At 41.9% G+C, this 27,900-nt stretch overlaps 1 protein-coding gene across 1 annotated transcript in view; it reads right to left on the bottom strand.

The window, feature by feature from the left end:
• The window catches only part of LOC135202248 (uncharacterized), a 224,928-nt gene that overhangs the window by 145,831 nt on the left and 51,197 nt on the right, over nt 1-27,900 (bottom strand). The window contains 5 exon segments of the mRNA XM_064231528.1: nt 302-414; nt 625-661; nt 2,178-2,239; nt 10,503-10,596; nt 10,904-10,993. Coding sequence (XP_064087598.1) covers nt 302-414; nt 625-661; nt 2,178-2,239; nt 10,503-10,596; nt 10,904-10,993 — 396 coding nt within the window.

Below are 27,900 nucleotides of genomic sequence, written 5' to 3'. Positions count from 1 at the left end.
TACCTTTGACACTACTGCCACAGATTACTCCATGCAATTGAAAGGCAGCCTATTCATGTCCACATGTCTTGCACTAGTATTCTTTAAGTTACTTCCATTTGCTATTTCCATTATGCCTTAGCAAAGGGGCATTTTGAGTACTACTGGTCAAAGGTACATCCTCATTCTCACTGTAAAAGTAACCACAACCTTTGTGCAATTTTTGATGATACTTCTTACTTCTGCTTTCTACAAAAAATATAATTGTTCCAGAAAACAAAGTTTCCTTCTTCAGTAAGTTAACTGCCAGAAATATACTTACACCAGTGGACGGACCGCCTTGAACGTGAGTAGGCTTTCTCATTTCCTTTACCACCTGAATATCTGGGGAACTTCGGCCAGAATTACTTGAACTTGTATTGATTCTGGTAGATCCTGAAAAATAACAACCTCCTCTCAACTCATGTTCTTTCTATGATAAAACAGTATGAAAAATTAACAAAATTCAAAATATCAATACAGTAAACTGTAACTACTCAAAATTATCCCAAAAATGTAAGATGTTAATTACAAGTGAGTTGAACAAAGCTACAGAAACATATGATGTTAAAAAATATATATATATATAACTTAAATGTTCCTTACTTTGTCTTGTAGACACTGAAGAACTCCCATCAGAACCCTGAAAGATTGCACTCTACATCAAAAGAGGTTTTCATCATCTGAATAACTATTTCTCAACAATAAAACTTCTTAAAATATACCATCAAAATCAAAAGCTGATTAAGTCATGGATGTTGTCTTAATAATTACTACCACCACAACCCTTCTTTGTAAAATCAGTATACATACAATTTTTGTAACAAAATCCTGATTGAGATTTAATATATACTAATTATTGTACAAATTCAATCACTTTGAATGTTTATGAAAACTAAGCTCAAATTTTCATTTTAATGATACAGGTCAAGAAATGAGACCACTGGAAGTTGACACAAAGGAAAAGGACTTCCTAGTAGGTGAGGTTTTATATAGCATATATCACTGTTTTTTTAAATGTGTGTTCAGTATTCTGTGCAACTCATCAGGTGGTCATGGTCTAAATATCAGTGAAAGGGTTTGTAATTAAAAAGCCTTTATTTACATGTTTCCCAGCCCATGACATAACACAGCAACTCTAACAAATGGCACAACTTTACATCAAGTTACCCAACCCAGAAATAAAAACAAACGTGTGGTGCATTTGCAAGCAAGGATGCGAAATGTCCCCCGCCCCCTTAGGTATTACACCTTCCTTGTATTACAGTAAGAAGACCAACATTATTAAAAAGTAATAATATCGATATAAGACTAATAATCATTGTCATAAGACTGCGAACAATGCTTTACAATGAGTACGTACATCAGGCCTGGATTACTCATTACAGCAGAAACATAGGCACTGACAAGCAAAGTGGATGAGACTCTGAAAGGGTGTGACCACAGCATGTTAAATCATGGCTGGTGTGAGGTGGGACGATGGGAAAAGTAAGTATATCTTAGTTTAACCAGACCACTGAACTGATTAACAGCTCTCCTAGGGCTGGCCCGAAGGATTAGTTATTTTAACGTGGGTGGGAACCAATTGGTCACCTAGCAACGGGACCTACAACTTATTGTGGGATCTGAACCACACTAGATCGAGAAATGAATTTCTATCACCAGAAATAAATTCCTCTGATTCTGCGTTGGCAGAGCCACGACTCGAACTTTGGACCACCGGATTGGCAGCCGAGCGCGAAAACCACTCGTCCAGCGAGGAACTATGGGAAGATGGGAAAAAGACCAACATCTCACAAACTGAAGTGGTTTTGACTTGTGATGAGTAGGGATGAGGATGAGGAAGGTCAGAAAGCAGAATATATGAAAATGGCAAGATGAAAACCTGCACGAAGACCCAGGAAATCATATAAGGGGTAGATGGTTTTGACAAGCCAGGAATTCAGGCTAAAATCAAAACCTTTTTGCTGATGAAAAATGTAACAATGACCATGCAAATATATGGGGTCACAACAGAAGGTTGTATCACCCAATATTTAACTAACATCAAAGTGGTAATTTATAATAAGAAATTATTTATTCTGAATAACTATCAAAATGCATTTATGACACAGCTTTCTTACTTTTGTATAAATTATCTACATATAATCCACACTAACCTTAGAATTAAAAGAATTGTTTGTTGACAGAGGCTGGGCTCCTGATGCTCCTGCCGAAGATGCTGGAAAAATTGTGCTATCAGTTATCTCAAACCACCAAATTTCAAAAAGATTATTTTAATGTATGATCAATCATTCTAATAATCTTTGCAATTATCAAAAAGACTAACAAAGGCCTTCAACTCTATTACCATTAAAGGGTAGATTACCAATACGTACATCCAAGTCACTTTCTGAGGGCATACTCAAACAATTGTTCTTCACCAATGTGAAAACTGGGACAAAGTCAAGTTCAAAAGTTGGCCAAGCATGTAGAAAGAGACTAAATAAAAAAATGACAAAAAGTTAATTTAAAACATAAAAAAAAAGTATGAATCAGTTTTATAGACCTTGCATAGTGTTGGTATTCATTCTTTACCTTACTAGAAAGGACGCACACCACTGGTTTTTATCTATCTGGCTATTAACCCTTAATCGCCGAGCCGGTATTTCCGAAAGTGTCTCCCGTATGCCGGTGGCGTTCGCAGATGAGCCCCAAACCGGAAAAAAAGATTTTTTCAAAAAATCCCAGCACGCTTAATTTTCAAGATTAAGAGATAATTTTTGGCTTCTTTTTTTTCATTGCCTGAAGTTTAGTATGCAACCATCAGAAATGAAAAAAAATATTATCATCATATATAAATATTGGAATATATGACAGCGGGAAAAAAAATTTCATATATTTGTATACAAATAGCGCTGTGAGCAGAACAGTTGAAGCTAATGAGTTAATTATTTTTCGTTGCATTGTACACAAAACTGCAATGATTTTGGTATATAACAAATTGTAAAACGATCAAAGCAACACAGAGAAAATATTTTCACAATATGATGCATGAATTCGTAACTCGCCGACGTAAAAAAAAGTAGTTTTAAAAAATTCACCATAAATCGAAATATTGTGCTAGAGACTTCCCGTTTGTTGCAAAATGAAGGTAATTAATTGAATATTACTAGGCCGTAAGTGTTGTAGCTTACAATTGCAGTTTTCGACTATTTCGGTAGAGTTAAAGTTGACCGAAGGTTGAATTTTTTCTATTTATCATTATTTATATGAAAATATTTCAAAACTGATAAAAGCTACAACCATGGGTTGTTTTTTGTTATATTCTACATGAAATTGCACACACTTTCATATATAAAACTTTATGTAACGGCTAATATAAAAAGGGGCAATCATTATGACAATTGGTTGAAAAAATTTCTGATTTTTTCGAAAGAGTTACTGCGCGGACGTAAGGAAAAAGTTTTTTTCATAAATTCACCATAAATCGAAATAATGTGCTAGAGACTTCCAATTTGTTGCAAAATAAAGTTAAATGATTGAATATTACTGGAATGTAATAGTTTTAGCTTACAATTGCATTTCTTGACCATTTCGGTCAAGTCAAAGTTGACCGAAGGTTGAAATTTTTGCACTTATCGTTATTTATATGAAAATATTTCAAAACTGATAAAAGCTACATCCATGGGTTGTTTTTGTTGTATTCTACATGAAACTGTGCACACTTTCATATACAAAACTTTATGTAATGACTAATTTAAAATGGTGCAAACATTACGACAATCGGACGAAAAAATTTCTGATTTTTTCGGAAGAGTTACTGCGTGGACGTAAGGAAAGCTTTTTCATAAATCGAAATATTGTGCTAGAGGCTTCCAATTTGTTGCAAAATGAAGGTAAATGATTGAATATTACTAGAATGTAAGAGTTTTAGCTTACAATTGCGGTTTTCCACCATTTCGGTAGTCAAAGTTGATCGAAGGTTGATATTTTGGCACTTCTCGATATTTATATGAAAATATTTCAAAACTGATAAAAGCTACAACCATGGGTTGTTTTTTATTGTATTCTACATGAAATTATGCACATTTTCCTATATAACACTTTATGCAATGGCTAATATAAAATGGTGCAAAAATTATGTCAAAGTGACGAAATAATTTCAGAGATGTGTCGCTGATGCTTTTTAGTGCGAGAAGAAAGAAAATCGCACTTGCGCGCCTGGGTAACGATTGTAAACAAAACAACAGCTTGATCCGTGAACTCCCAGCAGCCCTCAAGGTGTGTGATACAAAAGTTTTTGCCAAATAGGCCTATAACTATTTTTTCGTGAATTTAAAAAAAACTTTTTTGCGTCTACGTTTCATATGTCAATTCGGCACCCAACAAACAGTTTTCATCGACGTGTAATACGTCCAATCGGCGTTTAAGGGTTAACCGCTACTGGTGGACATGATCATATGAGGAACTACAAATAACAGGTTTTGAGGGGTAACTCATATGAGTAGTATTAATATTACATGCCATACAGTTTGGATGAATTTAGCAGGAAAGATGTTCATGTCTCTTTAATGGGCCATAACTGACTTATGGCAACTCAAGTAGCTAAGTACAAGACAGAGGGTGATCAGTGTGCCTTGAGACTTGATGGAGGAATGTACTGCCCCTCTCTATCCAGGACGTATTATTTATTTGCTCATGAATATACCCTGGGTTTGCTGTTGGTTTTAGTTCTTATCTTTTATGATAGTATGTCATCTATAATTGTAATTTTGTAAAGAAAAATGCAATGAAATATTAGGAAAACATGTATACCTCACAAAAATGTACTGAATCTCCCCATCACAGTAAATCTCATAAACATTTTACAAAAAATTTGTTACTGATTTCAGTTTTTATCTGTTATGATATTGTATGAGCTGCACTAATTATAATTTTACAAAATAAAATAAATTATCAGAAAAAAACATTATAACTTGGTAAAAATACCATATTTTTAGTGTCTTGGAAAAGAGGCCCTGCACAGGGCTGTAAATATTCACTTTCAAATTCCCATGGAAGGTACTGAAATCTTTAATTTTTTTTCTTACATCTTGTGCATTTGCATATCTTCCTCTTTCCATTTATATGTTCTTTTCTTAAATTGGCCAACCTTAAAGTTTGCATGGTCTGGGGGTAAGCTTAATAGCATATATTTAGCCCATCCTGTAAGGATTAAATCTCATTAACTTTACAATGCTCTAGTTTTTCTCAATGAAGAACAAATAATTCAAGGGTACCTCTAAAGCATGATTTTGGGAATATTATTCATTTACTTTATGATATGAAAATTAACTTTGAAGTTCTTAGCCACCATTTCATGTGTTGCTTGCAATCATACTAGTCTGCAATGCTAACAGAAAGGAAAATGTTTTATGCAACAGCCAAATGAGACTAAAATTAATATGACAAATTTGTAACATAATTTGTATTTTTCATAACTAACAAACCTTCGGTCTTAACATTAGGATTAACTAGCGCCAAGCTGGAAACCGGTAACATTAAAATTAAACTTGTGCGATCCAGGGACTATTGGCATCTATACCAGGTCACGGGGCATGTATACCCAGAATGCCCTCGGTGTCTTGTGGACCAACCCGCCAGTTATACTTCTAACCCAGTTTAGACCTGCTAGAGGGGTGGTTCGAGGTGGGCTTTAACTGTTAAGACCTCAGGTTTGATAGTTATAAAAATACAAATTAGTTACAAATTTGTCATTTTTTCATATACGAAACAAACCTTCGGTCTTAACATTAGGATAGACTTACTTATTGGAGGGAGGTAAGTCTCTAACTGACTGGGAGTTTTGCCACCTAAATCCATTTCCAAATATTAGGAGCATTCTAAGAGAATGGACTATAAACCTTTAATTGAACCAAGATATAAGGAAATCTATTGGTTTCCTCACTGGGTGCTGGTATCATGCCATGGTTTATAAACTATGGGGAAATAGAGGACCCTCCATTCTCATAAACCACTCTTGTCCCATGTATCTGGATCTACCATCACCCCTCCCTTCCTTATTAACGAGAGGGGTGTGTTGCTACTGAAAAGTATACTATACTCTAACATAACTTTACAGTAAGGCTGACCACCTCACCTGCATCTAGTCCGTTCCAGCTCATGATGGTACTCTCCTTCATACTGGCCCGTAGGTAAAGGAGTAGAAAGAAATAAACGTAGTAAATAAGAAAAAAAGACCAGTCATCCAATTCATTCTACTTTCATACCTTCATCTCAGACCAGACACAAACTGACCCGCCAAGTGTACTGGATGATCTATACCACTTGCTGGGCCGCCACCAATGGACCCAAGAGGAAAAGGTATCCAAGGATCTATGGGCAACATCTTTTAAATAAAAGGAAGTGAAAGTTGTGTGGCGTTTCCAAACACCCGCTTTCAGAATTCTCTCCAGACATATTCTTCTTGAATGCCGAAGAAGCACTCAAGCCTCTAATGTCATGAGCACTAGACCTCTCCTGGCTATCTGACCCCTTGTCTTCTGTCATGTAGGCATTCCTGATCGTTTCTCTTAGCCAAAACGATATTGTATTCTGGACACTGCCTTTTTGTTCCGTCCTGTACTTACGAACAACCTCCTGCACCCTGGCCTGAGGTGCCTTGTCCTCCTTAAGTACTCTCTTGTTACTCTGGCAGGACAACAGAAGCATCTCATCTTTGTCATCGTCTACAAAATCTGCCAGAGAAGGTATGGAAAAAGTCAAATCTGCCATCCACTATTGATGGGTTTTGAGTCTTGGCCACGAATTCTGGCACAAACTTGAATGCCATTGACTTCCAACCTCTCGAGTGCTTTACAAAAGATGACAGGCCATGTAGTTCCCCCACTCTTTAGGTTGAAGCTAGGGCCAATAAGAAGACTGTCTTCAGGGTCAGTCTCCTATTTGTGGACTGCCTTAGTGGTTCGTAGGGGGGTTTTGTCAGACTACTCAGTACCATGGTCAGATCCCAATCTGCTTTCAGTTCCTTTGGTGAACATGACTGCTCAAAGCTCTTCATCAGCATGGCCAACTCCTATGAAGATAATGTCCATGCCTTTCATGCGTAAGACCGAGGCTAGAGCCGCCCCCCTACCCCTTCAAAAAACACCGCAGACACAGACATATGCCTTTCCGTCCTGAGATATCAGAAAGTCTGCTAATTGCTGAACAGTGGTACCGAGTAGAGACAAGTTCCCTCTACGACAACAATCACAGTATGCTGACCATTTTCCTTGGTATACTGCTGCCGAAGACTTTCTGATATTTCCTGCCATGTGCGCTGCTGCTTTTTGCGAAAACCTTCTCGCTCGCAAGAGATACTCGACAGTCTCCACCCGTGAAGTGATAGGGACTTCACCGACCGGTGGTACCTTTCCATGTGCGGCTGACATAGCAGGTTGTTCCATGGGGGTAACTCTCTTGGCACGTCTATCAGGAGTTCCAAGAGGTCCGGAAACCATTCCGCCTTTGGCCATAACGGAGCTACCAGAGTCATTCTGAGGTTCTGAGACCGCATTACCCTGTTCAGAACCTGACTGATTAGACAAAATGGAGGAAATGCGTACACGTCCAGATTGTCCCATGGGTGTTGTAGAGCATCTTCTGCTAATGCCTCTATGTCTGGGACTACCGAACAATACACTCCCAACTTTTTGTTGTACCTGGTTGCAAATAGGTCTATGATTGGCCTTTCCCACAACATGAGCATTCTGTCCACTACTTGTTGGTGCAAGGACCACTCCATTCCCAGGATCTGATCCCTGCGGCTCAACTTGTCGGCCACTATGTTTCTTTTTCCCGGAATATATCTGGCCCTGATGTCAACTACGTTCTCTACAGCCCACTGATGGAGTTGAACTGTCATCACATGCAACTGTCGAGGCACTAGACCTCCTTGTTTGTTTATGTAAGCTACAACTGTGGTGTTGTCTGACATCAAAACCAATGAATGCCTCTGCACCCTCTCCCAGAATTCCTGTAGTGCTAGAAATGCTGCTTTTAGCTCCAGCACATTTATATGGAGTTCTCTGTCCTCGTCGCTCCATTTTGCTGAAACCATCAACTCCTCCATATGCGCTCCCCAGCCTTCTAGTGACGCATCTGAGAACAGCAGGAGATCTGGGGAGGGTTGCTGAAGGGGAACACCCACTGTCAGATTGCCTGTCCTTCAACTCACCCACACAAGTCGTTTCCTCACTTCTGCCGACGAGGGAATCTGCTCGTACGGGTGATCTACTATTGGAGACCAGAACTCCTTCATCCTCCATTGTAGAGATCGAAGGTGTAACCTCCCTTGTGGTACTAGCTTCTTCAAGGAAGTTAGAACTCCCAGTACTACCTGCCACTGTTTTGCTGGCTGTGTTTGTTTTTCCAGAAAGGCATTCACCACTTGTTTGCATTCCTCTACTCTCCGGTCTATCGGGAATACTTTGGCTTTTATTGTGTCTATAACCATTCCCAGATATACCAGCCGTTAACTTGGATCCAACTGTGACTTCTGATTTATCACAATTCCTAAGCTGTTACGTAACCATAGATTAATTTCTCTCTGGACTTTGCTATCACCAGCCAATCGTCTAGATATCTTATTAGCCTGATCCCCTGAGCCCATGTAGACACAAGAGTGAACACTCTTGTAAAAACTTGAGGAGATGTTAATCCGAAGCACAGAACTTTGAAATTGAAAACTTTCTCTACATGACTGAAGCGGAGAAATTTCCTGGAAGACTGATGGACTGGGATCTGAAAGTATGCGTCTTTCAAGTCGATTGTCAGCATAAAGTCCTTGAACCTGACTGCTTGTAGAACTGTCTTTGGAGTTTCCATTTTGAATCTAGTTTTTCTTATAAACAGATTCAAAGTTGACAGGTCTATTACTGTCCTCCAGTCCCCACTGGCTTTGGGTACAAGGAAAATCCTGCTGTAAAACCCCTTTGACGGAATGGATACTTGTTCCACAGCCCCTTTTTCCATTTTCTTCTTCACTTGTAGAATAAAAGCCTTCTGAGGTTCTTGAGCATAAGCGAGGCTGTTCTGTCAGGGGTGGGGATACTTCGAACGGAATCAAATACCCGACTCTGAGAACCTCCACCACCCACTGCTCTGCTCCCAGATCCTGCCACACCTTCCAGTGATTTGCCAGGCAACCCCCAACTGGTGTGGCTGAGTGATGAGAGGCACCTATCCTATTGTCTTGAGCCCCTTCCTCTTCCCCTAATCCCCCTTCCTCTGTTATTTCTATTGTGAAAGGGCCGATGAGTTAATTTCTTTGGGGAAGAGGGTCTTGTTGCTCTATTAGGGATGTTATACCTTACTGGCTTCTTCCGAGGTATTTGCTGTTGCCTTACCTTCATAGGATTAGCCTGACTGCTAGATGTTTTCCTGACTGCCTGCTGTACCAACCTATCGTTAGTGTGCAATGAAGTTGTTGGCATTGCCACGACATTATTTCCCATAAAGTGCAAGCCCGGGGGATGAGGAATATTCAGCGCTGCCGGATTCTGCTGGAACTGTGACGCCATATAATGCGACAGCAGACCTTCCAAGGTTGGTATGCCTGGAAGGCCTAGTGCCACCCACGTACCTTCCATCCTGTTTGAGTCGGGGTCCGGCACCTGGAGCAAAGATGGCGATGCTCCCCCCCTCCCTGCTGGGAACAAAGGAGCGTAAATATTATGCATCAAATTACCCAAAACCCCTCCTGGCGTTTCTGAAAACGAACCACTAGGAGAAACCGAAGGGGTATGGGACAAATCAAAGGCAGGTGGCGAAACATATGGAGCAGTCTGGTGTACTGCCGATACAAAAGAAGCCAGCAATGCTTGGTCATCCAAAGATGGCGTCGACTCCTTTCTTTTGTACTGACCTTTCTCATAAAACTTCCTCCACTGTTCCACCGACCAACCACGACAAACAGAACAAAGATTAGTAATTGTACATACATTTTCCCTGCACCTACTACATGCTGGATGGGGATCCGTCGACACTGAAGTTACGAATCTTGAACAAGGAAAGCCACTGACTCCAGGGCATTTCCTTTGTTTCGTCTTCGAAACGGAGGAAGATCCCCAACGGCGATACAAAACACTCCACCTCACCACTTACACACTCTTACAGCTCACACCCACACTGAGCACACTCAGAGAAAGAGAATCAATAAGAAAAATGAAATTGAAATGGATAAAAAAAAGGGCAAACTAAAACCCGCTTTAAACAGATAGACAGAGAACACGTCCTATCTTAAAGGTGGTAGAAAGATAACTGGCGGGTCGGTCACACGACGCCGAGGGCATTCTGGGTATACATGCCCCATGACCTGGTATAGATGCCAATAGTCCCTGGATCGCACAAGTTTAATTTTAATTCTACCGGTTTCCAGCATGGCGCTAGTTAATCCTAATGTTAAGACTGAAGGTTTGTTTTGTATATGAACAAACATATTTTCTTTGTATTATACTCACATGCTTTGGGTAACATCTGTGCACTTTGAGGAATTGAAGAACCAATCATCTGTCCATTCTGCAGCAACACGAACTGTGGAACTTGCAAACCAACCTAAAATAAAATATATTCATTACAAACAATACCTTGCATTCACTCCATCAAAATCACCTAACATACTGGTGATGAAATTCTAATAAGAAAATCATGATTTCATATTTCTGAACTTGACTACAAGAGGTATAAAAAATATATAATGACTAAGTCCTCTTACTGACAGTGACAAAAAGATATGTCAAACATCAAGTATAACTGATTTTCACTTTATATGATCACTAAACACATCTAACATCAAGTATATCTGATTTTTACTTTATATGATCACTAAACACATCTTTATAACTGCAAAAGTGTTACTTACCAAATTTGTGCCATTTGTCAATGGTTGAGGACCTGGGCTTCCTCCTAGTGTTCCATTCATCAAAGGTGGTGCTCCACCATTCTTGTCACCCTGTTTATCATAAATCTCCAATGACATAGCAGCAATTGATAACAAGCAATATATTTCATTATTGTCAAAATACTTTTGATGGTAGACTAAGCTGGCAACCAAAATTGTAAATGAATAACTGATTTCTCACATAACCTTTAGATAATTCTCATTACCGGCAGTCCCCACTTATCAAGCGGCATTGCTTAAGCAATTTATCCACATTGGTAGGAGGTTTATCAGCATAGGTAGGCGGTTTATTGATGTAAGCAAGCAATTTATTGGCGTTGGTAAGTGGTTTCTGTATCAGTGCTTATGGCGTCATAAACTATTTATTACCATAATTATTGTGATGTTCCAGTTAATGACAATTTTTGGTTATCAGCGCTTGGCCATGCACATAATCCACATCGTTAACTGGGGACTGCCTGCACTGTAATTCATTTTTTTTCAAATTCAATTATCAACTAAAAAGTATGTTCACTACATATGCACCCATGAATTTTAAAATCAATAAAGAAACTACTGGAAAAAAATGTTAAAAGTAAACCTTTCCATAAAGGTAAACTAAATCATTACATTCTTCATAAATAGCTGACTACTGAATCTTATATTTCAAGAAGAGTTCTAGAAAACCTTCCAAATTATAAAATTGTGGTAATTAAATTTTAGAATTGATAAATAAAAAAACCTTTTATTGAACAAATGCCAGATTACAGGCATCAACATCATTAATTTCATTCCTTTCAGGTGAAAACAAAATCCCTTCAACTTCACTGCTATGGAGGGGGATTGACTTTATATGTACAGACACTCCTCTACTTATGAACTTTCAGAGATACAAACAACAGTGATCGTAAATTAAAACTGTATTAATAATTGTATTATTATCATCATAATTTGCTTAATGTTTTTAGGTTTTAAACATCATTCGTATTAATAAAATACGTACTCTATAAACTAGAGTACAGTAATACTAGTATTATCTTTTAGTATGAAAAAACATAAATATTACTCTATGTATTGATGCTGATTATATCAAATTGGACTTACGAACAAATCAAGATATAAACAGCCATTAGGAAGTAACTCGTTTTTAAGTACAAGAGCGTCTGTACATAATAAGTTCAAACTTCAATTAATTCAAACCTTTTATAGTGGTTTACTAGTTTAATGTCACCACTCAGTTCTTCAAGATGCAGGTTGTCCCATGTTATTTTGGAGGACTCAATTCAGGCTGGAGACCATATTCACAACTTGCAGAACATGTTCTGTGCAGTGCAATACACATCAACTTTCAGTGTAGCTCTTTTGAGTGCGATCAGTTAATTTAATTCTTTTAGTCAATGGCAAACCATATTGCTGTCTTCCAATCGTTAAGGCATCACAAAGGAGGCAAATCAATTTCTCTTTGTCCTTCATTGCTATGAGGTGCATATCCATACTTCTATAACAACAAATGAGCATACTAACACTACACATCGCACATCACACTGACTAGTATGTTCAATATGCTACAGATGTAATTTCTGCATCTGCCATTGCCATGGCATTTGTGGACATCTCTAATATTGTCACTGACAAACAGATATGATTGGCATTTCTGTGTCTTGAGGAATTGAGCCCCCCGAGATATCACAACAATATCCGAGACTTTACGTCAATGCTGTAACAGCGGGTCACTGAGGGGCCAGAGCCTCAATCACACCAGGTACATACATATATTCAAGGAACTTGTGCCTCCATCATAGTAATCGATCTTTCGTTTGAATGAGAACTTGCCTACCGGCATGGAGATATAAGTTAATTTTAACAGTAGGTTGAGACTCATTCCAAAATAATAATTTGTTGAAAATTTTATTTTTCCTAGCTATACAAACCTGAGGTCCTTTAACAATAAGAATATACTTTCGGCATAGCTGGAATTACGGCCGTTGAGTCTTGAACAAGGTGGTTAGGCAGTAACTACCGTGGGCCTACCTGGATCCCGGATGTAAACACTCCACTATGCCTTTCGGCCCAGGTTCAGATTGAGGGGTGGCATGAGGTGGGCATATTTGTTAAAGGACCTCAGGTTTGTATAGCTAGGAAAAATACAATTTTCGACAAATTGTTATTTGTTCCGATACATAATACAAACCTTTCGGTCCTTTAACAATAGGAAGACTCACTGATTGGTGGGAGGAATCTGAGTGAGCCTCTAGAACTGACTGGAGTTCTGCACACCTAAGCTACAACCAGGAGGAGTGCCCTGCCGCCTCTGACAACTAGATTGGAGTATAGGAGCTGCGTGATCAAGAGTCAGACTTCTGGGCCTTTTCGAAATGAGTGAGGGATCGTGACTCATCTGAAAAAGAGCTGTGAAGAATATTGGCGTCGGAGATATTAATGCAAAGTTCTGGTAAGGGTTTGCATTATTGTCAGTCTCCTTCCTCCCCTTGCTAAAGGAAGGAGCGGGATTGCTTCTATGATTCTGATAAGAAACATATAAAGGATGCTTATGTATAGGCTTACCGCATCAATCGTCCGACCAGCCAGTGAGAGTTCGAGTCCTATCCTCAATCCGAAGGACGAGGAATGGAGAGACGAGGCGTGGAAGGGGGAGAGCCAGTCACTCTCGCATCCTTCTCACCTCTACAACTGCACACCATGGACGAGATGCAACTTGTCCTGTCAAGGAGCTGGGTAAGCAAACACATCTTGCAAGCATCCACCACTGGTCCAGGGAAATGAGGTTCCGAGGACCTTTGGGCAGTCCTGGAAGGAAAGAAGGATATGGTCGCGATGACCTGTCCATCTTCCTGTCCGACATATTCTTCGGAGTGATGTCCAGTACCCATACTGGTCTATCCATCTGCAGCGAAGTGTCTCGCGGTCTCGTATCCCACTGCTGCGAAGTGTCTCGCGGTCTCGTACCCCACTGCGGCGAAGCCTCTTCGTCTCCGCAGTGGATAAAGACACGACACTCTATTGTGGTTGTCGATGGTTATGGGTACTGGAACACGTTAGTAGGACGAAGCAATAACTGATCTGGAACAACTGATACTAAGTCCACAGCATAGCTCGTGACGGTCTTGGACGCTTCGACAGCTGCCGACTGACTGCGATCGGTTGTGTGAGGCAAGCTTTCCAAGCATCTGAGGCGTAGTCACGTGACCCTCGCCTTTTGAAGGGTTATGCTGAGAGACCATACAAATCGTCTATCTGTTGCTACCGATGGCGGAAGGCGAGATGATGATTCTCTCAAGGCATGTGCCCAACAGGCGAAAGTCAATTGCCTTCTAGAGACCGAGGTCCTGATGGCAACACAGTTCTCATAGTACTTGAATCTCAACTAAGGAGAAACAACACTATGTGCTGTTGAAGATGACGGTGATAGGTGAATGCCGACCTACGTCTTCAGAGCCGAATCGAGAGAAGTAACTCTAAAGATTCTGAACGTAGAAGAGTCCCGTCGATGACACCAACCAGCGAAGACGGCTTAATCCCTGTGATTTACAAAGGACTGAAAACGCTAAACCGCTACTTCATTGCTGTTCGGTGAGAAGTCGGAGTTGCAATGAAAGCGGAGCGCTTTTCAGTAATGAAAACACAGGGATTGTACTGCCTGAAGAAATGCTTCTCATGGGCTGAATCATCATCTTCCCAGTTTTATCCAGGGAGGACATCTATATACTTGGAAGTAGAGCTGGCAGGGCGGGGAACAGGCGATGTCTTCCATTATACATCTACAATTCGAGGTGAACAATGAACAATTGCACACCTACGAAAACGAGATATATTTAGAAGACAAACTCAGATGTCTGAAGAAATCATTCCGCATTATCGCAGCAGCAGGTGCGATGCAGCGGGAGACTAGGCTACAGACTTCTGTTACCGTGTGGTAAACAGAAAGATGAGAGCGAATCTATTGAGATATCTCTGTCTGAAAATTCTCGCAATGTCCAAGGCGATGCAGTAGAGATGGTCTATCACGTATGCGAGAATTCCAGCCAACCAGAGAACTAAGTCTATGATTGCCGGGCAGAGATTCGGTTCAGTAGTCAATCATTGCAGAAGAGAGACATAATCCGATAGTGCTATCTCAGAGAGCCAGCTGGTACTGGGCTGCGGCAGGCAGCCCATACACCGCTAGCTCTCGCTCACTCATCATCCTGAGTTGCCAGGTAATCCATTCCAAGAAGGAATGAGTTCGGCTAGAACCATCGAGTGCAAAAAAATACACTCGAGCATTTGCATTTAATCGTAACGGATTTCGGTGAATGCAAACGCTGAGGTGTTGTTGTTGTAACAATACCTTAAGTATCTCAAAATCGAAGCTGGTAACTCCTGGGAGGTTTTGCAGGGCAGTCCCGAGTTGCAGTTCAATTAAGAAGATACTATTCGTCTCGGTCACAACCCATAGAGTTAACTTCGGTATGTGCCTACACCTCGGACAATTCAACTGATAACAGAAGCATGTCGCGAGGGCAATATACGTAGTATATTTGTAGGTTCCTGTACATAGACCTCCATCCTAAATTCTCTTCCATTCGAGGAACAAGAATAAGGACTGGAAGCCGACACCCTTCATTCTCTAATGAAGAGAGCGAAGAAGTTTTCCCGAAGGAAGACTTCTATCGTGATAACAGGATACCGAAGATGATAGTTCATGCCGAACTGGATGTTCACACCCGTTCTTCTCTACCCCGGGGTTGGTCGCCTACTGAGGCGACGGACTGTCAGGTCCATCCACGCTGAGCCCCTCCTGAGATATTCTTCCTTCAGCAGCAGTGCTTCTCTCAAACGCTAGAAATTCCAGGAAGTCGAGCCTTTGGCGAGATTCCTGATTATCGTAGTAACAATTATCTGGGATTCTCATCTAGCCCAAGTGTTTGCAGATCGTAGAAGACCAGAACACTCAGAGAGTGCTAGAAACTCCGAAGAATTGTAAGCACTCGGTGAAACCCCCACCAAATTCGTCAGACGATCATCGGGTGGTGGTCCTCCTGATTCCCATAAAAATCGAGGATAGGGCAAGATCCTTCCTCAACGACGGGGACTTGCGTCCGGTAGGACCCGAGGGTCCCCCCAGGAACGCAGTCCCCGACATGGACTCCTACGGAGAACGCTCTGCAGGATCCCTCCCCTTCCCTTTGCCGCCATAGGGAGTGGGTGAATGGGGGAGGAAGACTGGATACTCGCTCGCCTTCCCAGCGGTGCTAGCAGTCGGAGAAGCAAGTACGGGCAGCCACCACCGTGCGGTGATGGCCGCTCAGTCTAGGAAAACGTTGCCGTCAGGAGAAAACGTTTTCCCGAGGAGGGTTATGAACTCATACTGTAGGCTAAACGTCTGCCGCCACCATGACCGTCATCTGGGTGGGGCTGAGCGAGCACCTGACAGGAGAGAGCTGATACCGTCCTCCGACGCGTCCCAGTCCTCGTCGAGGTCGAACCCCCTATATGCTGACCCCTTGACGTGGGTAGGGGGCTTAGGGACCAGCAGCTGGGGCGTGATGCCTGATGGGGTTGTTTTCTCACTGGTCCTTGGGGCCCAGCTGCTGATCCAACTAAATTAGTCAGAACTTTTCCTTCTTTCTGAAATTTTTTCATTCTTACTACATCCTTCTTCATGTAATATTTTTTTTTTACTAGCATTTTGAATTAATTATGTGGAATTTTCCACCTTTGCTTAAATTTACTGGACCTGGTAAACAGAAAAGATATCATAGCTGGGACTGGGTTTCATATCTGAAGCTAAATAGTGGGAACCGTGGCAGGACCATCAACGGCCTGATAATGTTCGGACCTGAGCGATATCAGGCGGAACTATTTTGCAGGGCTGGACCATGGATTCCGGAGGGGTCTAGTTTTGCGGATAGTACTCTCGGCATTCTGTCCGGTTTGCCCACAATGCGATTAGTGTGGGAATTATTGTATTCTGGTAATACTCTTACTCTTATCAAGCGGGTTTGGCTTACAATTGGGCCACTCTAATCATGTTGTGCCATCCCCCTGTGGGATAGGGTAGGGACGTGGACATTTGGGAGTTGGTTCTCACTTGTGCCATTAGTGGAAGAATAAAATCCATGAAAGGCTGATGATATCTTTTTAAGGTTTTCAGGTTTATTTATATTTTTTCTTCCTTTTTTACTTAGATCTTTATGAAATCAGAAAATAAAGATACAAGTACCCCTGGACCCTTTGATGGCGGTAAATCGGCACAGTTAATGACTACTGGAACCTCCCCTGACAACCTTCCTCTGGAAAAATCCAAAAAACCTTCCAGTGTAATTACACTGAAACCCTATGCCCCTGTACAGAGTAAAGGGAAATTAAGCAGAGACATGTTTGAAATTGGACCTGGAATATTTGAAGTCTTATGAAAAGTACTTAACTTTAAATTTGGAAGAAGAGGGTTATGATATTTTCGCTGTATATCGAGACATTGTGAAGTGTTGTGGCCGAGAGCCTAAGATTTCTTGTGAAGGTAGAGGAAAGCTGACGGTGGAATCTACCTCAGCCAAAGAGACTGAAAAACTGAAAATATTATCACACCTTGGAGGAGTCAAAGTACAATGTGCAGCACATGCTTTTTGGAATCACTCCAAGGGAATGATATATGCTCCCCAACTGATGACGTATGCCGAAGAAAAACTTGTAGAGGAACTAAAAGATCAAGGTGCAATAAGAGTTGAGTGAATGAAGAAGGTAAATGGAGTCTTTGTACCACTTCCCAATTTAATTATTACATTTAATTCTACTCGATTACCTACTGTAGTAAAAGCAGCATGGCTACGTTTCAAGATTAAACAATATATCCCAAGACCGAGGAGATGTTTCCATTGTCAAGAATTCGGACATATGTTAGGGTCCTGTAGACAGAAACTGCAAGGCAAGCCAGCCACTTGTGTCAAATGCAGTGAACCAGAGCATGGCATATGTAATAATCAAGCCAGATGTATACATTGTGGAGAAAATTATCCATCATCTTCACTTAATTGTGATGTATATACATCATGGAAAAAGAGATTCAAACTTTAAGGGTAACAGAACTTATCACATTTAGGGAGACAAAAGAGAGAGTATTGAATCAGTATGTTAGAACAGGAATATCCTTTTCCAGTGTCACTGCCAACCGAAAGAGAAATATAAATGTTAACAAGGATAACTTAAATAATAAACCGGTAACGACCCTACTAGTGCCTCTTTGGAGACGGCGTCAATCAATTGTTGCTGGCACTCCTTCCTCTTCGGAGGCTGCGCCAGTGATTTCTGGTGCTCTTGCCTCTCCGGAGGCTGCACCAGGGATTTCTGGTGCTCCTGCCTCTTCGGAGGCTGCGCCAGTGATACCTGGTGCTCCTGCCTCCTTGGAGGCCGTGCCATTGATTTCTGGTACTCCTGCCTATTCGGAAGTGGTGCCAGTTGATTCTGGCACCATTGCTTCTATGGAAGCAGAACCAGTGATTTCTGGTACACCTTCCTCTGTGGAGGCTGTGTCGGGTATACCTGGCACTCCCGCCTCTCTGGAGGCTGTACTAGCTATAAAAGCTTTGGAGGATGCACCAATGTCCAATCCTCACACCCCTCCTCAGGCGACACCAGCTTTGTCTGCTGTTCCTGAGACTGATAACCCTCTAAAAAGAAAGGCAGCCCTAAACAAGCAGTCTCCTTCCAGAAAAAAAGAGCAAGGTTGTAAGCTGAAAACTCTTAAAAGAGGCTCTAATGTAACAGCCTCTAAAGGAAAGTAAAATTCATTAATTTTCTCCAGTGGAACTGTCAGGGATTAAGGGGACCGTCCGCTATGGCGGATGACATGTCAACTTGAAAAAATAAAAAATCGAGTTATTACTTGTATCTATGCAGAAACATGCTGTGCATGCTTTCCAGAAGTTTCAGCCAATTATTTTCACAAATAATGAAGATATAGCGGTTTTTAAATGATGACGTCATCGTAACTGCGTCGTCTGTATGACTTGAGTTTGACAGAATCGTTTTTGCGTGTTTATTTTTGCATATATACAGTGATTTTTCAAGATTTTTTTCGAAATTTTCATACATCTGGTAGCAATGAAAGGTAGTGTGACACTAGGTGAGCTGCTCAGAGTGGTTATTTATAGGCGAGACTCGGAGAATGACTCAGTTACGCCACAGACGTCAAAGCAGTTACATGCACGTAGGCACTTGCGTTTGGTTACTAGCTATTTGCGTTGTTTTTATAACTTCTTAGTGAACTTATAGCAATGCCGAAGTTACCTAAGATCAAGAAGGCTACTCAGCAACTATGGCTAGCAAAATTAGCGAAGGCCAGGAGTGTGCTGAAAGAAAAACACGAAAAATAATTGTTTTCAGCTGCCCTCATTGTCTCATGTCTCGCCGTCAACATCATTATCTAGTGTCACGCTGAGGGTATTAACACCACTTTTAGGGGTAGGACCACGATCCTTGATGTAGAAATCAACAATAAAAGTACAAATAAAGTAATTATAATAATGTTGTTTTGACTTTTATAAGAAAAAAGCGAAAATTTACATAGCAAATCTTTGGGAGCTCATAACTCAAAAACATACTTATGCGCATGTCGGTAACCATTACTCGGTTATTTATTATCCAATTTTAGAGAGAAAGATATCATTGGAAAGAGGAATAAAAATCCCATAATTCTGTGTGACAGAATTTTGATATCTTTTTATTTATTTATTTATTTTTTTTTTTTTTGAGTGTCTAGACTATAAAAAAAAAAAAAAAAAAAAAAAAAAAAAAAATCATAAATAAAAAAATTAAAAAATAAAAATTCTGTCACACAGAATTGTTCCATATATAAAGAAGTTTTTATGGCATGATTTTCAATACAACTGATGTCATATTAGCGGAGAAAACTCTACCAATTTTTTTTTTTAAATCATGATTTTTGCTAATAAAACGAAAAGTTTTTGATCAAATGACTTGAATTTTTATATGATGAAGGTATTATATATATCTAAAACATATGAAAATTATGCATTTTGCGTAATAAATAAAAAAAATAGACATCACAGCGGACGGTCCCCTTAAGAGCTAAATGGGAAGAATTAAGGCTGCTCTTATCAGAAGTGTCTCCTGTTTGTATAGCTCTGCAGGAGACCATGATTGGTAATAATATGTGCCCCCGCCCATGAGAGTATACATCCTATCACTCCACCTATAATTTAAATATTTGAAGCCATGGTGGTGGTGTTTTGTATGTTCGAAATGACACCCCACAAAATCCTACTAGTATTCAATCAGCATTGCAAGTGATTGGTGTGCAGATCCATTTGCAATGAAAATATACAGTATGCTCTCTTATCTACCACCTAACGAAGCCTTCCCCATCAATGAATTTAAATCTCTTATTCAACAGTTACCACGTCCTTTTGTTATTTTGGGAGATATGAATAGCAGAAACCCTCTTTGGAGTAACATCATCACCAATCAAAGAGGAAGATGCTTAGGTTCCATCATAGAAGATGAAAATGAGGGGATCTTCAACTCTGGGGAGTCTACGCATTTTCATGTTCAAACAGGCACGTTATCAGCAATTGATTTATCTATATGTAGTGATGACTGTCTTATTGACTTTACTTGGAAAGCTATAAATGATAGATTTACCAGTGACCATTTTCCAATAGTGGTGAGTGTAGCATCAAGTCCTCCATCTTCAAGGCTACCCACATGGAACATTGGTAAAGCTGATTGGTCAACATCCCAGGAGCACAGCTCAATAGATGACTGTGCTGATGACTTTCCTGGTGTAGATGACGCTCTTGACTTTTTGAATACAATAATGTTCTCAGCTGGTCTTCAATCTATACCTAGGACTTCGGGCAAATTTGTCCGCCGAATCTGCCTTCACCAGATACCGCAGACGAAAATGTGAGTATTATCGTGTAGAATTTCAAAAAGCGAGAAGTCATTTTCGCATGGAAATCAAAAAAGCACGAAAAGAATCTTGGACAATATTCATATCTTCACTAAATTCAAAAACTCCTCTGACTCTAGTTTGGAAGAGTTAGAAAAATAGCAGGCAAGTTCACTCCTTGTCAACCTCCAGTTATCAAGATCAATGGTTGCGAGGTAGCAGACCCCCAGTTAGTGGCAAATGAGTTTGCTAATCATTTTGCTAGTGTTGTGAAGAAAAATGATGATAGACCCTATTCAGCTCAAAGACAGATAATGGAACAGGTCGAAATTGATTTTAATACCTCAAGACATGAGCAGTACAATGCTCCTTTTACTATTAGAGAATTTGAATCAGCTTTGAATAAATGTAATGAATCAGCTCCTGGACTGGATGATATAACATATTCAATGATTAAGCATACTCCTGAAAATACCAGACTTTTCATATTAAGCCTAATTAACAGAATTTACCGAGAACATATCTTCCCCAAGATTTGGGAGAAGTTAAAATTACTGCCATTTGTGAAACCTGGAAAAGATCGGTTCAAGACAGAAAATTATCGTCCTATTGCATTGACATCTTGTTTGTGTAAGATCATGGAAAAAATGGTGAACACACGATTGATGTGGTTTTCAGAGTATGCACTCCACAACTGATGTATTGGTATGAATGGAATCTTCAATATGTGAAACTATTGCCAACAAACAGCATCACATCACTGTTTTCTTTGATCTAGAGAAGGCTTATGATACAACATGGAGATATGGCATTTTGAGGGTCCTTTATGAATATAACCCGAGAGGCAATTTGCCCTTCTTTATTAAGGCTTTTTTAAAAAATAGGATATTTCAGGTTTAGGTTGGAGCAACAATGTCAGGTGTGTTCAATCAAGAAGAAGGAGTACCACAAGGAAGTGTTTTAAGTGTAACCTTGTTCGCCTTGGTAATCAATGGGGTTTCTAAAATAATTCCCCCATTTGTTGATGACCTGTCAATTTCCTTTGCAGCATCAAGGATGGCAGTGGCTAAACGCTGCCTTCAGCTCTGCATTGATAATATAGTAAAATGGGCTGAGGTTAATGGCTTTAGATTTTCTGCCAGTAAAACGATAACTATGCACTTTTGTCGTATAAAGGGAATCCACCCTGATCCAGATCTATTCATTCATAGGCAAAAAATTCCATGTGTTGGTCAAACAAAGTTTCTTGGTTTGATTTTTGATAGCAAGCTGACTTGGTTCCACATCTGAAATATATTAAGGCAAAATGCTTGAAAGCAATGAATTTGCTGAAAGTCGTGTCTCACACTTCGTGGGGTGTAGACCAAACTCAAATGTTGAGATTATATAAAGCCTTGGTCTTTTCAAAATTAAGTTATGGGTGTGAGGTGTACACTTCTGCGAAGCCAAATAGCCTTAAAATGCTTAACTCAATTCATCATGGAGGAATACGATTATATACAGGAGCATTTAAATCATCTCCCACCCAGAGCATGCTTGTAGATGCTGATGAGTTGCCACTGGATCTTCATTACAAGCGTCTGCTGGTTCAGAGCTGGTATAGATTCCAGAGGCTACCTAAGTCTTTAACCAGCATTTGTATGAGAAATGAAAGGCATTGGCAGTTTTATGAAAATCACCCCAAGCAACCTCATCCATTTGCTTTTAGAGTAAATTTTATTGTCCGTGAATTAAATATGCCAAGAATCAAGATTTTACCAGCAAAATATTTAGTTAGTCCTCCCTGGAACTTTCCCGAGGTAAAATTTTGTAGATGTTTTGATTTTACCAAGACAGAATTGTCCAGTGAGGCCATGCGGTCAATATTTTTAGAACATTCCGTGCAACATGATAACTCCACTGCAGTTTTTACAGATGGCTCCAAGACAGATGCTGGCGTCGGCTTTGGTGCAGCCTTCCCTGATGTAGAGAGAAGCGGCAGGTTATCATCTGTTGCATCTATTTTCACAGCAGAATTATATGGAATTTTAAAGGCTTTAAAGGAAGTTTTAATTCGGAATGAAAATAATTTTATTATATATTGTGACTCAAGAAGTGTTCTTCAGTCACTGGAATCTTTTAACCCTTTAAACCCTGTGATTTTAGATATATTGGAATGGCTGCTTTTATTAAAAAGAAGAGGGAAAGAAATAAAGTTCTGTTGGGTGCCTTCCCATGTTGGGGTGGCTGGGAATGAGAAAGCTGACCAACTTGCAAAGTCTGTGGTCAACTCCCCAGAACCCACAAGATGCCTACTACCATATCGGGATTTGTATCCTCTAGCAGGTCAGAGAGTTTAAAAATGTTGGCAGTCCCAGTGGGATGATATTTTAAGTAATCAAAAAATGTGTAGTATCACGTCATCAGTGTCTCCTTGGTCATATCCGTATATGCCAAGGAGACAAGAAACGATGTTGTGCAGATTGAGGATTGGACATAGAAGACTCACCCATAGGTTCTTGATGTCTCGTGAAAATCCTCCGTTTTGCGAGAACTGCACTCTGCCCTTGACTGTGAAACATTTGTTGACTGAATGTCCCAGACTCTTGGGGTCGCGACAGAGTAGGTAATTTTATCCTAGCTACAATTCTTGGAAAGGATTGTAATATAGAACAGTTATATATCTATATGAGGGAGGCAGGCCTCCTCAACCAAATTTAAATTATACATAGACTGTCTATGTAAGAACTTATATATATGAAGAAAATTTTTATAATATATTTATTGATATTTTTACATGAAATTTATTTAAAATTTAATTTTTTTAATTTAATTTATTTCGGTGTCAATTACCCATCGTCGAGGTCAAAACCTCTCAAGAGGTCGAAACCTCTCAAGAGGACCGAAGGGGGAGCCCACCCTGGTCTCTGTGTGCGTGGTCCAGCCGGACCATCACGTGAATGGCGGTAATGGTCACTCCGCTGAGGAGGTTGAAGGGACAGGTGAGGGAGACCTGGTGCTTCTACCCTGCCTACTAGCAGAACCAGTAGGCTGGGAGGACTGCAGGCGATCACCAACCCACGGTGGTGATCGAGCTGCAGGTCTGGACCAGCGGTCTTCTTGCGGAGAAACGCTGGACCAAGGAACGGAGCGTCGGTCTCTTATGTCAAGGGAGCTGTTACAAGAGCTCCTCCCTTGCCTACCAGCAGAACCGGTAGGCTGGGAGGACTGTAGGCGATCATCAACCACGGTGACAATCGAGCTGTTGGTCTGGACCAGCAGTCTTCTTGCGGGGAAACGCTGGACCAAGAATGGAGTGTCAGTCTCTTCAGGGGAGCTGCTGGCGATCGGGCTGCACTGGTCAAGCGGCTAGACCGAGAGCAGCGGCGACAGTCCCGAGCATCAGAAGAGCTGCTGCTGGTTCCCCTATCTGTCCGGTCCCGGTGGGAGCGGCGGTCAGGGGACCGACAGAGTCTGCTGTTGCGGTGGGAGCACGTCCCTCGCGATCACTCCTGATTGCCTCGCTCTTCCCGGTGTAGCCCGAGGAAGTTGAAGGGATAGGAGAGGTAGATCTGACGCTCCCCCCTCGCCCACCGGCAGAACTGGCGTGCTGGGGGGGCCTGCAGACGCTCGCCAACCCGTAGTGGCGATCGATCTGCAGGCCTGGTCGAGCGGCTGGACCGAGAACAGCAGCGACAGTCCCGAGCGTCAGAAGAGCTGCTGCTGGTCCCGGTGGGAGCGGCAGTCAGGGGACCGGCTGAGTCTGCTGTCACAGTGGGAGCAAGGCCTGTCCTCACAGCACGTCACGCCGCTTGGACCAGCTGAGGCTGGTCCAGGCGACCAAGGGGACTGCTACCTCACCTCAGCCCGCCCGGTCTGGGACCGTTGTATTAACCCTGGGTACCGGCGGCTTGCCACGAGAGCGATCGCTGGCCTGGTGGGAGTCACCTGGGCGACTCCCACCAGTCTTCCGCTCCGTGCCTGGATCCTGGCGCTGAGCGAACTCGGTTGCCTGGGTCTTGGCTGCACTCATACCCCTCGCAAATGAGAGGCCGAGATGGTACCTGGCATCGAGGCAGAACCTCTGTCGCCAGGAGAGGTGGTACCGGTGTTAGCCGGTACCTCTCCGGTCCCCATCATCTTCTTCCTTGCGGAAGGAGAGACGGGCACCGTTCCCGAAGGAACAGGACAACCAGCAGAAGCCCCAACTGTCCCACCGGAGTGGGACAGACCCTTAGAGGTCTCTGAGCGAGACTTCTTAGGGGGGAGGAGGCTGCCTTCTTCTTCTTCGGCCGGGGGGGCCTCAGAAGTCGAAGGGGAAGAGGCGGCAGAAGACGACGGCGACACCTTCCTCTTCTTCCTGGACCTCCTCTTTGCCAGTTCCTCAGGACAACCGACAGGTCCTCCATCCAGGATGGAGTTGGGGCAGTTGCCAAAGCAACACGGCCCAACTGCACCTGTCCGGAGGGACCTGCTGGAGTAGCAGTGGAGAGAACGCTTCCTCGAGGAGGGCTATGAAACTCCTACCTGGCAGGCGAAGCATCTGCCACCCCCGAGACTGGTCGGTTGCGCGAACGCGACCGTCGTCTGGGTGGGGCTGTCTCTGAAATAAAAGGATTAATTAAAAAATAAGCTGGATGGCCCGCCTCCACCGGTCTCTGCGTGCCTGGACCCGCGGGAACGTCACGTCAACCCTGGGCACCGGACGAACGCCGGTCTGGCAAGTCACCCGAGCGACTCCCACCATCTTCCGCTCCGTACCTGGGTCCTGACACGGTGAGCGAACTCCGCAGTCTGGACCCTAGCTGCACGGTCACCTACTCGGTAACGCTCGCAAGCGGGCGGCCAAGACAGTTCCCGGTCCAGGGGTGGAACCTTCGGAACCGGGAGAGGAGATACCAGCGGTGGCCGGTACCTCCATGGTCCCCGTCTGAAGAGCTCTCTTCCTCTTCGGTTTCTCCTTCTGCCAGACTTCTACCATCAGGAGTAGATAACCTCACAGGGCAGCGCGACAGCTTTGTCCAGTGACATAACTCCCGGGTAGTAGTGGTAATGAAAAATGATTATCAGCGGGGGATGAGTACACACACTCGAGGATCGGTACGCAACATGCTACGAGTCATGGGTACAATTCCAAGGTTAGGATCACCAAAACGAAGAGCATCCAACCAATACTGCTGAAAACACAATCACCACTAAAAAAAAAAAAAAAAAAAATAAAGTAATGAGGATACTCCTCACACATCCAAGGCCGCCGCACTCCGAAGTGAGAGGAGATCCCCCAACATCAGCACTGCACGCTCATCCTTCTACCTTCTTCCGATAGTAAGTGAAAGGAAGAAGAAGAGAAATTACTATAACAACAAAACACAGACAAACCTTGAAGTTCCCTTGGTAATTCCCAAGCGTAAGCGTAATTTCCGGATGAATACGTGTCCCGTTACAGGATCAATGTCACTTACGTTAAATACATGTCTCATCCTCACGATAAATACATATCTCGTCCTCATGCAGGTCTGAGCCAATGTTAAAGGGCGAAAGAATGTAAATATGTTGGCATACCTTAGCCGCCGGCTCTTGACACAAGGAGAGGGGCAGTTAAAAAGGCTATCACAAAAAGTGGGTTTGTATATTAATTGAAAAACCAAGGACAAACCTTTGTTTAGTATTAATGTCAAACACCGTATATACATAATTATTTAAATACAAAAAATAAACCAAAAGGATCCCACCGGGAAAAAAGATTAACGACCAGTTAGCCGGAGCTCACAAACACACGTCTTCCTTGGAAGACAGCCGAAAGTAAAGTGGAGTGTTTACATACGGGCAGGCTAGCCTGCCTCACGGTAGTTACTGCCTAACCACCTTGTTCAAGATTCAACGGCCGTAATTCCAGCTACACCAAAAGTATATTCCTATTGTTAAAGGACCGAAAGGTTTGTATTACATATAGGAACAATAAATGCTTCTTGAAAATTACTCATGTGAAGTTGTCCCCTACAGACACTAATGTTTGCAAGGGTTCACTCTACAGTACAAATGGAGAGGTCAACCATATTGGAGAAATGATATTGTTAAGATACAATAAAGTTTGTTCATACTTACCTGGCAGATATATATATATAGCTGTATTCTCTGAAGTCCGACAGAATTTCTAAAAACTTACGACACACGTAGTGGAGGTATGGGGTGGTAGTACCCATTCCCGCCGCTGGGAGGCGGGTATCAGGAACCATTCCCATTTTCTATCAGATTTTCTATCTCCACTGTCTCCTGAGGGGAGGTGGGTGGGTACTTTAAATATATATATCTGCCAGGTAAGTATGAACAAACTTTATTGTATCTTAACAATATCATTTTGTTCATGAAACTTACCTGTCAGATATATATATAGCTGAATCCCACCTTTGGCGGTGGGAGACAGAAAAGGATTTTAGGAAACATATACATGTAGATGATTGACATCTTGGTTCCTTACCTGTTAGCATAGCTGACTTCGTGATTACTGTCACCCAAGCCTGCATCTGCTTCACTAGAGTTACCAACAAGGTAGTGACCTGTGTAGTTGGTGCGCTCTAGATGATCTGTCAACGGGGACGTGACCACAATGTGACTTAGACCAGACCATAACTTGCTGAGGCGGGCAACGAGGCAAAACCCACCACCTAAGTTAGCCTAACAAAATACTCCCAAATAAAAACAGGCTAATGGAAGGGAAATCCGCATTCGGCGGCTGACCCTACAACCATAAACATTACAAAGATTAAAAAACTCACCTACCCTTTTCTATGGGAAAGGATGAGTGCTACTTCCTGCCCCCAAAATAGTGTCTGCGGCAACGCATGGCCCAAGAGAGTAACAGTTTTCGTACGTCGTTCTCACCTCCCGTAGGTAGTGCGAGGCGAAAACTGAATTACTCCTCCAAAAAGTGGCACTCAATATGTCATTGAGGGCCAATTTTTCTGGAAGGCTATCGAGGTCGAAATAGCCCTCACCTCGTGAGCGTTTACTCTTAACAGTCCAAAGTCACTGTCCTTGCAAGACGAGTGCGCCTCCTTTATGGTGTTCCTTAAAAAGAATGCCAGCGCAT

This window comes from Macrobrachium nipponense, chromosome 30, assembly GCF_015104395.2.
Source record: "Macrobrachium nipponense isolate FS-2020 chromosome 30, ASM1510439v2, whole genome shotgun sequence".
Taxonomy (NCBI): domain Eukaryota; kingdom Metazoa; phylum Arthropoda; class Malacostraca; order Decapoda; family Palaemonidae; genus Macrobrachium; species Macrobrachium nipponense.
This window is presented reverse-complemented; position numbering and strand designations above follow the sequence as displayed.